Source organism: Chanodichthys erythropterus, chromosome 12 (genome assembly GCF_024489055.1).
Source record: "Chanodichthys erythropterus isolate Z2021 chromosome 12, ASM2448905v1, whole genome shotgun sequence".
Classification (NCBI taxonomy): Eukaryota; Metazoa; Chordata; class Actinopteri; order Cypriniformes; family Xenocyprididae; genus Chanodichthys; species Chanodichthys erythropterus.
The window spans coordinates 44,248,739-44,262,006 of NC_090232.1; the positions used below are offsets into that span (position 1 = coordinate 44,248,739).

The 13,268-nt window shown below is 34.6% G+C and overlaps 1 protein-coding gene across 1 annotated transcript; it reads left to right on the top strand.

The window, feature by feature from the left end:
- The first annotated feature begins 267 nt into the window (after positions 1-267).
- On the top strand, positions 268-13,268 carry ifngr1 (interferon gamma receptor 1). Its single transcript, XM_067403637.1, has 7 exons — positions 268-766; positions 7,322-7,454; positions 7,664-7,836; positions 7,931-8,082; positions 9,661-9,820; positions 11,139-11,281; positions 12,935-13,268. The coding sequence occupies exons 1-7, from the start codon at positions 703-705 to the stop codon at positions 13,265-13,267; spliced, it is 1,158 nt and encodes a 385-aa protein (XP_067259738.1). The 5' UTR covers positions 268-702; the 3' UTR covers position 13,268.

Consider the following 13,268-nt stretch of genomic DNA (forward strand, 5'->3'; position numbering starts at 1 on the left):
TTGGACTGGGAATTATGCGTTTCCATAGCACCACTATCAACGCCTAATAAATCAATCTACAGCGGCCACATGTTACATGTGGGAGCTTTCAGAAAACTCCCAGCTTACAAGCTGTAATTACGAGCTCTACGAGGACGTGAACGCTTTTTACAAGCTCGAATCTTGTAACTACAGGAATTACGAGGCCGCGTGAACGCACCTTAATTTCACAAAGTGTCATGCAGTAGACTGATGAGTAATTTAATCATTTAACGTTAGAGGGCACTATCCCATTAAAATGATCTGATCCTACATATAGGCTATACATTAGATGAAGATGATGAAAAATCTTCTCCTTTTAAAATTAAACGCGAGTGAATGAATGAACCCGCTCTAGATGATTCTCCTTCATCACTGTAATTAATTCAATTAAGCCTCAACAAAAGCAACGCTCGGTGGGATGAGTGAGTTACCTGTAGCTACAGTAAACACCTTTGTGTGTCTGAGGGAGTGCGCAGATGCACGTCATTTCCCTGAAGAGCGCCGCTTCCTTGGAACCGCACGCGCTGCTCACTCCCTCTGTCTCATCTGACTCTGGAAGTATACGGATCTTACCAAAATGGGATTTAATTCACTTGAAGAGCAATAATTTCGAAAGGATTAACTTTTTTGTTCACTATTAGATATACTATGTGAAAACAGTATTAAAACTCGCTGGCAATAATGCGGATACAGATCTATATCAGTGTCGCTGTCTTGATCTTATTCCAGAAATCCGCCTCAGAGGGTAAGATGAGTTTATTACATTTATTTTTTTTAGTATCATATTAATAGTATTTTTATATATTAGCTTGTATTGTTATTTTTTTAGTTTGAAAAATACATTTGAATAATAAATACTAAATACATTATTATTTAGGCTACTTTAAAAAAATATTTTGAACATTTATCCGTAAAATATTTGTTATATATATATATATATATATATATATATATATATATATATATATATATATATATATATATATATATATGGATTTTTGGGGAAAACCCATTCAGTGCCACTAAATGTTGGTAGAAATGTTTATTTTAATTTAATGATTATTTATAGTATTTTAATTTTAGAAACTTATTTTTTTAATCTAATGGCAGTCTTGTGGCTCAAACTGAGTAGAGTATGGCTCTTGCAATGCAAAGGTCAGGGGTTCGATTCCTAGGTAATGCAAGAACTGATAGAAATGCATGTTAATGCAGTGTATATATAAGAATTTATGTACATTTATACATATTCTAATCTCTAAACCAGCAAGAAGACATATGCTTTTTGTGTTGGTTTCTTCCAGTTGTAACACCTGTAAAAGACATCATGCCCGTATTCAGGATCATAGGAACAACCCATATTGAAATCTCAATTTCGGTCTTTGCTCTTGGAGCTGTTTTTACAGTGTTTAACATGATGATAAGAATAAGAGCATTGTTTTATGTGCTGGTGTGGTCCAAAGGGCTGGCGTGGGCCCTGTTTTTATTGCACTCACACTTGGCAGATGGCAGGTGTAAAATGCATCCGTTTAAATTGAGAAAATGATTCTATACACAAAGAGATCTCATTTTTAGACATAACGCAATTTGAACCAAATTTCAACCCCACTGAAAGAGGAACAGCTTGTTGCAACTTTTTGTTGTAATGTGAGATGTTTTGGGTGGGGATTTGTAGTTCTCACAAGTTCTGACAGTTTTAAGGAAGTTGAAGTCTTTCTTATGTAATGAGCATGAAGACAAACTGTGATTGACACCACAGATCTTGTTCTATTCTTTGACTTCTCAGAAAATAACAACAGTGCTGAGAGAAATGGGTGGATATGTGCGTTTGTGTTCCCGTCACATTTCTCCTCAGTTATGGTACAGCTAGTAATAGTTATCGGTCAACAGTCAGAACTGGGAAAACCAGTTTGAGAGCTTCATTACAATAACACACGTGACAAGTGACTGAATGATGACGCCAATCAAGTCATTCATAAAAACAAATATTATATTTATAAATATATATACAGGTGCTGGTCATATTATTAGAATATCATCAAAAAGTTGATTTATTTCACTAATTCCATTCAAAAAAAGTGAAACACAGACTGATATATTTCAAATGTTTATTTCTTTTAATTGTGATGATTATAACTGACAACTAAGGAAAATCCTAAATTCAGTATCTCAGAAAATTAGAATATTACTTAAGACCAATACAAGAAAGCATTTTTAGAAATCTTGGCCAACTGAAAAGTATGAACATGAAAAGTATGAGCACAGTACAGCACTCAATACTTAGTTGGGGCTCCTTTTGCCTGAATTACTGCAGCAATGCGGCGTGGCATGGAGTCGATCAGTCTGTGGCACTGCTCAGGTGTTATGAGAGCCCAGGTTGCTCTGATAGTGGCCTTCAGCTCTTCTGCATTGTTGGTCTGGCATATTGCATCTTCCTCTTCACAATACCCCATAGATTTTCTATGAGGTTAAGGTCAGGCGAGTTTGCTGGCCAGTTAATAACAGGGATACCATGGTCGTTAAACCAGGTACTGGTAGCTTTGGCACTGTGTGCAGGTGCCAAGTCCTGTTGGAAAATGAAATCTGCATCTCCATAAAGTTGGTAAGCAGCAGGAAGCATGAAAGCTCTAAAACGTCCTGGTATACGGCTGCGTTGACCTTGGACCTCAGAAAACACAGTGGACCAACACCAGCAGATGACATGGCACCCCAAACCATCACTGACTGTGGAAACTTTACACTGGACCTCAAGCAACGTGGATTGTGTGCCTCTCCTCTCTTCCTCCAGACTCTGGGACCCTGATTTTCAAAGGAAATGCAAAATTTACTTTCATCAGAGAACATAACTTTGGACCACTCAGCAGCAGTCCAGTCCTTTTTGTCTTTAGATGCTTCTGACGCTGTCTGTTGTTCAAGAGTGGCTTGACACAAGGAATGCAACAGCGGAAACCCATGTCTTGCATACGTCTGTGCGTAGTGGTTCTTGAAGCACTGACTCCAGCTGCAGTCCACTCTTTGTGAATCTCCTCCACATTTTTGAATGGGTTTTGTTTCACAATCCTCTCCAGGGTGCGGTTATTCCTATTGCTTGTACACTTTTTTTCTACCACATCTTTTCCTTCCCTTCGCCTCTATTAATGTGCTCGGACACAGAGCTCTGTGAACAGCCAGCCTCTTTTGCAATGACCTTTTCTGTCTTGCCCTCCTTGTGCAAGGTGTCAATGGTGGTCTTTTGGACAACTGTCAAGTCAGTAGTCTTCCCCATGATTGTGTAGCCCACAGAATTAGACTGAGAGACCATTTAAAGGCCTTTGCAGGTGTTTTGAGTTAATTAGCTGATTAGAGTGTGGCACCAGGTGTCTTCAATATTGAACCTTTTCACAATATTCTAATTTTCTGAGATACTGAATTTAGGATTTTCATTAGTTGTCAGTTATAATCATCAAAATTAAAAGAAATAAACATTTGAAATATATCAGTCTGTGTGTAATGAATGAATATAATATAAAGTTTCACTTTTTGAATGGAATTAGTGAAATAAATCAACTTTTTGATGATTTTCTAATTATATGACCAGCACCTGTATATACATTATCATGTTTGGGGTTGGAAGATGTTTTGAAAGAATCTCTTCTGCTCACCAAAGCTGCATTTATTTATTTGATCAAAAATACTGTGAAAACAGTAAAAAAATTAAAATGTTTTTACAATTTAAAATAACTGTTTTCTATTTTTTATATATTTTAAAATGTAATTTATTTCTGTGATGCAAAGCTGCATTTTCAACATCATTAACTCCATTAAATTTTCCTTTGTTCTCACAACATAACCTGTATCTGACAACCTTAGACATAAAAGACAAGTTAAAGGATTAATTCTCTTCAGAATTAAAATTTCCTGATAATTTACTGACCCTCATGTCACCCAAGATGTTCATGTCTTTCTTTCTTCAGTCGAAAAGAAATTAAGGTTTTTAAGGAAAACATTCCAGGATTTTTCTCCTTATAGTGGATTTTAACATTTACCAATGGGTTGAAGGTCCAAATGTCAGTTTCAGCGCAGCTTCAAAGAGCTCTACATGATCTCAGATGAGGAATAAGAGTCTTATCTAGTGAAACTATCGGTCATTTTCAAAAAAAAAAAAATAATGTATATACTTTTTAACCACAATTGCTCATCTGGAAAGGTCATGTGTGACGTAGATGGAAGTACAAGTGGTAGGGCGCAAAGCTCCATCTCATTTTCTCCTTCAACTTCAAAATCGTCCGGTATCGTTGTTTTACCTTTTTTTGTAAAGGGCATTTGACTTAGTCTTCACTTAGTAGGCACTGGATCGGTACTTCAGCCTATGTCACGCATGTCCTTTCCAACATGATTACGTAATGCGTGGCGCATCGCAGAGCAGTGCAAGATGAGCATTTGTGGTTAAAAAGTATACAGTTTATATATTTTTTAGAAAATGACTCTAGATAAGACCCTTATTCCTTGTCTGGGATCATGTAGAGCCCTTTGAAGCTGCGCTGAAACTGACATTTAGACCTTCAACCTGTTGTTAACTGTTAAAGTCCACTCTGGAATGTTTTCCTCAAAAACCTTAATTTCTTTTCAACTGAAGAAAGAAAGACATAAACATCTTGGATAACATGGGGGTGAGTAAATTATCAGGAAATTTTAATTCTGAAGTGAACTAATCCTTTAAGAGAAAGAAGAAAAATATCAGGAGAATAAAACGTCTTCCCAGCATTTTTAAATGCTAAATACTCATAAATATGTCATATTACAGCTATTAAATGTTGACTTTATAGGTTTTTAAAACACATCTGAAGGCATTTGCAGTGCAAAGTCCAAAGATTATAAGGTTAACATCACACGCGGCAGCAGACAGAAACTGGCATGATCGACGGGAATAATAGTGTGCATGACCGGTTAAATGGTGTCATGTGATAGCATACGGCAAGTGTGAGCGTGTGTGAGTGGGTGTTTAGATGGTAGAGCCAGAGGGAAGAGAAGACGGTTTTTGATTCAGCTTGTGTTTATCATGAGGACCTGAAGAGAGTGAACACTGTGAAGGAAGGGACACATGGGGGCGTGGAGCCTGTAAAGACTTGTTCATACAATCCCAAACACCAACAGTCATCCAGCACAAACCGCTGGAAGTCATTGTTTGTTGGTGTGTCATGTCTGGTCAGTCTGAACCAATACAAAAGGAATTATTGTAACTGTGGCTGTTTAGGTAAAAAATAAGAATGTATAGTTTGTGTACATGAAGCAAATTAAGCCTGTTTTTGTTATTGCAACGTTATTTTTATATAAAAAGTATTGGCAGCTCACAAAAATCAGCCTCTTTGCTACTGTTATACAGTAATGAAAATAATAATTCTGGACAAAAAAAAGAATATATATATATATATATATATATATATATATATATATATATATATATATATATATATATATATATATATATATATATATATATATATGTAATATAATATATAAACTACCATTCAAAAGTTTGGGGGGGGGGGTTGTTTTCAAAAAATTAGGTACTTTTATTCAGCAAGGACACAATAAATTGATCAAAAGTAAATACATTTAAAATGTTACAAAAGATTAATATTTCAAATAAATGCTGTTCTTTTGAACTTCATATTCATCAAAGAATCCTGAAAAGAATGTATCATGGTTTCCACACAATTATATGAATCAACATTGATAATAATAATTAATGTTTCTTGAGCATCAAAGACATTACATTTGAACATATATTCAAATAAAAAAAAGTTACTTTTAGATTGTAAGAATATTTCTTAAAGTCCCTGTAAAGTCATTTTAAAGTATGTGTTTTGAGCTTGTCACACCACAGAAAAATGTGTTATTAACCTCCCATTTAAATTTGAATGATTAAAAAAATCTGCAAGTGAATGAAATAAGTTATCAAAATCTCGAAAAAATAGGCAGCGCTCTCTGCTCTCAAACACTGGGGGCGTGTCCGCTGTCAGTGCTGAAACCACGCCCACTCGCGAGAGCTGCCGTCTCAACTTACTTGTCTAATGAGTCAAACTGATGCATATAAAAAGAATCATTTAGAGGGTTGCACATTTTAGTAGAGTTACTGTGGACTACCTACTAATTATAACATAAGCACACACGACAACTTACACTCATTGGGCACGTACTGCCGGACTGTTGTCGAGTCGACAAATGACGGTGCCGCGAGACGGGAGGATGAAGGCCGGGACGGGAGAGACTCTGTCCGGCCCCATATATCATCGGTTATCGTCGGGACGAGGTCTGTTCAGTCACATTCACCAAAAACAGTGGTCTATTTGTGAATCCCAGCTGTCTGATGAAAGTTTGTAAAACTATCCGGTGTAGAACGATCACTTTAGAATCCTTAATATCATCGTTTTAGGAAATTTAAATAAGGAGACCGAGCATATTGTATATTATAACAACCATGTAATATGCATTTGCGTGACGAAGGCATTACTAGCTAAATGTACAAAGGGCTGTATGACTAATGACACTCGAGATTGAGCGAGTGAACCACTGTAGAGAGAGGCGGCGCCACGCTCGGTGCGTCATCGACAGTTATATAGTGTTAGGGGCGGGGCTATGCTCGGGGGACGATGTGCGTCATCAGACCCCCGTTTTAGCTCCGCCCAAACAATCCTGAGCAGAGACTTGGTGAAAAACTGTTTAACGCTCTAACTTCACAATTAAGTATTACTCAATTCACAGACTTTGTAATGTGTTTCAGCAATACATTTGTAACATTTATAAAGTGTTTAGAAAGAATTCTCAGAATTGACTTTACAGGGACTTTAATATTACAGTTTTTAATGTATTTTTTTACTGTACCAAACCCAAACGTTTGAATGTTTGTTGTGCATATTCAGTAAAACAAATACTACCACGATGTATACTTAATATACAATTAACTATATAATGTACTTAACGAAAATAATTGAATATTTAAATATATCACTTTTTTGCATCAAAGTAATGCAAATGAGAATTGTATTACGTTAACTTTACTGTAGTTTACTGACAATTACATGTGTACAGTTGTCTTGAGAATTATGTTACAATGCAAAAAAATCTTCTAAAAACAGGCTGAATTTTCATTATACAACATGTTATGTTTTCTGATATTTTACCCACATCTGTGACAGTATTCATAGGATTTTGTCCCTACTCTTAATGGAAGCTATGAGCATAGTTAAACTTAGCATAATAAGAAATTTAATATTCATGAAAATCAGGTGTTCAGACTCTAATATGATTAACTCTCTTTTAGCCGTGAGTCGCCCGCCTCCTCCTGCTAACGTGACCATACAGTGTGACAACTATGGAGTTGAAGCACGATGGGAATATCCTGACCAGAGTCGGGACGTACACTTCTTTGTGGTGGTGACATATTCCGTTGGAAGGTAAATTATCTGAATAAAACCCCTACAACAACAGCTTAAATCTTTCACAGCCACCAAGAGCCTTTTATAGTCTTTAAATGTGTATTTTAGCTTGATTAAATGACTGCAGAATCCTTTTAAACTATTAGTCAAACCAGTAAGGCTGTTCATTTGTTCACAAGTTTTCTCTGCCATCATGAGCTTATTGTTATTATTTATTTGTGTTCCAGGAAAAGTGAGACCACACAAAATCGAAATTTAAACATATCCAGTATGTTGTTTTATTCAGCACACACTACCTACTTTGTCACTGTGAGGGCCATGCGGGGAGGACAGGAGTCAGATTCATGCGAATCAGCTACTTTCAGCTTCAATGAAAATGCTGGCAATGCTGAAATAATATGTATGTTTAGCCTGTATTAATGGTTGAACTCTGAAATATCTTCTATCATAGCAAACACACACAGTATGATCTAACTGTACTGTTGTATGTTCAGGTTATTTGGATTTTCCCGAGGTTGAACTTTCTCCTAAAGATGGTAAACTTCACGTCCAGTTCTTCAACCCTCCGCATCTGTACAGAAACACGCCAGCTCTGAGTAACCTGAGTAACACTGAATTTCTGAACTACTATATTGAAACAGAAGAGGTAACATTCACTTTCCTGTCCTCTCACATGAATAGTTCACACAAAAAAGCAGCCCATGTGACTTCTTCTTAAGTCATAATGATAGTTTTGTGTGAGGAAACGACTGAAAACTAAGTAATTATTAAAGGTGCCATCGAACGTTTTTTAACAAGATGTAATATAAGTCTAAGGTGTCCCCTGAATGTGTCTGTGAAGTTTCAGCTCAAAATACCCCATAGATTTTTTTTATTAATTTTTTTAACTGCCTATTTTGGGGCATCATTAACTATGAGCCGATTTATGCTGCGGCCCCTTTAAATCTCGTGCTCCCCGCCCACGGAGCTCACGCTTGCCTTAAACAACATAAACAAAGTTTACACAGCTAATATAACCCTAAAATGGATCTTTACAAAGTGTTCGTCATGCGTGTGAGTATTGTATTTATTTGGATGTTTACATTTGATTCTGAATGAGTTTGATAGTGCTCTGTGGCTAACGGCTAATGCTACACTGTTTGAGAGATTTCTGAAGAATGAAGTTGTGTTTATGAATTATACAGACTGCAAGTGTAAAAATGAAAATAGCGACGGCTCTTGTCTGCGTGAATACAGTAAGAAATGATGGTAACCACATTTAACAGTACATTAGCAACATGCTAACGAAACATTTAGAAAGACAATTTACAAATATCAGTAAAAATATCATGTTATCATGAATCATGTCAGTTATTATTGCTCCATCTGCCATTTTTCGCTGTTGTCCTTGCTTGCTTACCTAGTCTGATGATTCAGCTGTGCACAGATCCAGACGTTAATACTGGCTGCCCTTGTCTAATGCCTTTCATAATGTTGGGAACATGGGCTGGTATATGCAAATATTGGGGCGTACACCCCGACTGTTACGTAACAGTGTTATGTTGAGATTCGCCTGTTCTTCGGAGATCTTTTAAACAAATGAGATTTACATAAGAAGGAGGAAACAATGGAGTTTGAGACTCACTGTATGTCATTTCCATGTACTGAACTCTTGTTATTCAACTATGCCAAGATAAATTCAATTTTTCATTCAATGGCACCTTTAATGCTAAAATGTAATTTTTCATAAAAATGTTTATGTACACTATACCGTTGGTTTGGTACAATTTTTGAATGTTTTAAACTGTTTAGTATTGTATATATATTTTAAAATGTAATTTATAACTGTGATCAAATGCTTCAGTCTTCAGTGTCACATGATCATTCAGAAATCAATCTAATATGATGATTATACTATGTTGAAATCAGTTTAGTTGTTTATTATTAACATCAATACATTTTTCAGGATTTCGTTTTTGATGAATAGGAAGTTCAAAACAACAGCATTTATTTGAAATGGAAATCTTTTGTAACATTTACTGACACTTTTGATCAATTTAATGCATCCTTGCTAAATAAAACTACTCTTTTTCTTGTCACTGAATTTGACCCCAACATTTGAATGATTGTGTATATCTTAAGTACATTTTTGTGTGAATTGTTCTTTTAACTAGTTGTTAATCTAATTCTTAAACTTTGTTTGAATGCTTTCAAACACATCTTCTGTCAATCTTATTCCCCGCAGAGTAAGAATGGATTCACCTGCGGATTGAAGAATAAAACATGCGAGTCGTCCATTGAGTTTTCTGAGCACAGAGGAGTTTACTGTGTCAATCTGACAGGAAAGGTTGGACAGAGATCACTCAATCCTAGAAGCAAATGTTTCGAAGGAGACATAAGAATCTGTAAGTGCAGTTTCAACAAACGTCCACTGATTTCTACAGCAGATAATAGTGGAAACACAGCATCCCTGTAAACAGTGCTTGAAATATAGACAAATATAAGTGTTTTTATTTACATATATTTTATTAGTTCATATCTATTATGACTTTACTATTATTTCAAAATATTTAAAAAAAATACTGTTTTCTTGATTTTAATCGATTCCCATTTTTATGAACCGATTTCAATTTTTAGTCTATGCTGTTTTCAGGTGATGCATGAAGAGAACTTTTGCAGCAAGCCTCTTATCCAGTGAATCGCATTAAGCTTTGTTACTTTTGATATGAAAGCCTTAGCAAATTAGTCAATTATATTAAGAAATTCATACAATAAATGCCGTATTGGCACTCTAATGTGGCGTGATGGATCGCCGTAGCGCCTCAAATCAAGCGGAACGTGAACCAATAATCATCTCTTAAGCTTTGTTACTAGTTACAGCACCAAATAAACAAGTGAACATCAGAAGGTATGTTAAAAGATACAGTACAACTTACTGAAATGATTCATGTGATCACAATTATGGTTTCGACAACAGCAGAAAAACTTCAATTAATCAGCTTTTAAACAAGCTGAACCTCAGAAAAGCTTGATAGAAAGCTAGAAAAATTAACTCTAGAGACGAGCATTTGCTAAATACATGCACTATATTACATATTCGTTATATTTTTACTTAAACTGTTCTTCAGTATTTAATGTGTTTCATCAAGTTTTAATCAACTCTATGATGTTTACAAGTCACATTTCAAAAAACGAGTTGGAGTAGAAACATAATAACGTCATTAAAAGTTATATAACATTATTATAAAAAATGCCGTATGTGCAATTTAAATGTTTGTATACAAATCAATTTTTAATTTTAAGTTTTTTTTTTCCTTGAGAAAAATAGACTGTACTATATATCCAAATTAACCAATATCAAATTTAATAGAATTGAAATCACAAGCTTGTGAATCGAAATTGAATCAAATCATGACTTTTCTGTCAATGCTCAGCCCTATTTCAAAATGTTGAAACTAACATTGTGAAACTAACATAATTAGTCATTAGTAGATGCATCCAAACATTTGACTTCCAGTAAATAAGGTTTCCAGTTAAAGCAGTTTAACAAGGCAAGTTATTTTTTACACACAAGACAAAACAGACACTGTACAAGCTCATGGGTACCAAGTATGAAACACAAACCTAGCAATATTGAAGGATATTAAAAAACAAACCCAACAATAAATACATGCACAGCTGAGGATGATGTAATTCACTGATGTTTCTCATTCTTCCACCCAGATCCATCGTTCACCGTGTACCTGTATCCAGTGCTGGGAGTCGCCTTAACGTTGATTTTCATAACCGGCATCATTATGCTGCTAGCGAAGAAATTCAACTCAGAAATTAAGAAGAATGCTATCACTGCATTTCCCAAGTTTTTGGTAAGTTTTTGTTTGATCTGTTCTCAGTATTTGTGTGTAAGTTGTTCAGTAAAACATTCTGACGTAATTGCTGGATTGTATTGAATTCCCCAAATTGTGTAAGAATAGTTGCACAAACAATTTACACAAAATCATAATCATTATATTTTTATCATCTGTTTATGTAATCACTGGTGCACAATCCAGTTTAAGCAAGGCATTAAAAGACATAAATATTTATGAAATGAACAGCTCTACAGTGTTTCTAGTTTGTTTGAGTTCAGACTTTACAAATTTGGACGTTTCAGTTCAAAAATGAAGGCAGAAAGTTTAAAAGCACAGTAAAGTGTAGTCAAGCGGTCAAAATATAGATATAATTCTGAATTTTGACTGTATAATTTGTACATTTGGTGAAAAGTTGATAAAGAATGGATATAAAGTTGATAAAGAACGACTATAAACAAGCAACTCCTCAACATCAGCGTTATTATTGTTAACTAAAACTAGTTTTTTGTTGTTGTTTTAGTAATTTAAAAAAGCTGAAATGAAAAAAGTATAAATATGAGATGAAAAATGAGAAAAACTTAAATGAGAAATGGTCAAACTTAAATAAAAATAAGTTTGAAGTTGAAGTACTAAAATTACTAAACTAAAACTGATTTAAACATAATAAAACGTAATAGAAATATTAAAAAAAAATAAAAAATGACAAAAACACAAAATGACTAAACTTAAACTTAAATTAATTGAAAACTGAAAATATAATAATAGATGCTATTTCAAAATTGTTAGATTGTTTTTGGTAATTGAAATAAAACTGAAGTAAAATGTAAATACTAGACAAAAATGTAGATTTTAAAAATCTTAAGAAAAAAAGACTTGTTACCTTGGCAACTATCTGAAATAAAATAAGATGAACTATTAAAACTATTAAACTATTATAAAAAATAAATTAAAACTAAATAGAAATAACAAAAAAAAACTAATTAAAATGAAAAAAGCACATGAAATTACAAAAATTAATTTAAAAACTGAAAATATAAAAATAAATGCTATTTCAAAATATTATATAATAAAATATATTACTTATTAGTAAAAAAATAAAAATTAAGAAAATTAGTTACCAACAAATGTTACCATGGCAACTAACTGAAATATAATAGGTTGAATTAATAAAATGACTAAAACTAAAATAAAATATAGCAGAACATACTAAACTGTTTGCAAAACTACTAAAATTCAAAATAAAAACTGAAAATATAAAAATAAAAGCTATTTTAAAAAATGACTAAATACTAGAATAGTATATAAATAATGCTAAAAAAAAACAAAACACAAATCACCATTTAAATGTGGGCTGACAAATCAGAGCTAGTAAACCACACGCAGCTCTGCTTTAAAGGGACGGTTCACCTAAAAATGTTTGTGATCATTTACTTGATCTCATGTGGTTCCAGACCAATGACAGTGTTTTTATGTCCTTACGATAAAAGTCAATGGGACCCGTGTGGTTTGGTTCCCAATGTTCTTCCAAACATCTTTATAGGTGAACTATCCATTGAATTAGCCAGTTTTTAATAAGTTTTGTCCTGGTCTCTTTGATGAGAGCTTGTTACAGCAGCATTCCTACACAGGGCTGGGTAATGACCGTAAATTGTCTTTCTGGTTTGGTAGGTTTTCAACCCAGCACCAGCAGGCCAGTGCAAAGTGCTGAAAGTGGAGACGGAGATTATGGACAGCAAAGTGAAGATCGAACCGGTCGGGGATCCTCACGAGCAAACCACGTTAATAGAGATGTACAGCGATGAGGAGCAGTCCTCCGGTGACAGGGATGTGGGAAGAGGTGACTTGGACAATCAATGTGCATATGGGCCTAACCTGCTAGATGAAGATGATGAAGATGAAGAAGATGAGCCGGGCAACCTGTCGAACGGCTACGACAGTCCACACGTCAACCTCAGTCTGCAGATGAGTCCTGGAGATACGGTGAATGTTTATGGACCCTAGA

What these genes read in the sequence shown, in the direction of transcription:
- ifngr1 (XM_067403637.1), top strand. Translation starts at nt 703, where the DNA reads ATGCGGATACAGATCTATATCAGTGTCGCTGTCTTGATCTTATTCCAG. An exon ending in CCAGAAATCCGCCTCAGAGG is followed by an intron (nt 767 to 7,321) that starts GTAAGATGAGTT and finishes ACTCTCTTTTAG; the next exon opens with CCGTGAGTCGCCCGCCTCCT. An exon ending in GTGACATATTCCGTTGGAAG is followed by an intron (nt 7,455 to 7,663) that starts GTAAATTATCTG and finishes TTTGTGTTCCAG; the next exon opens with GAAAAGTGAGACCACACAAA.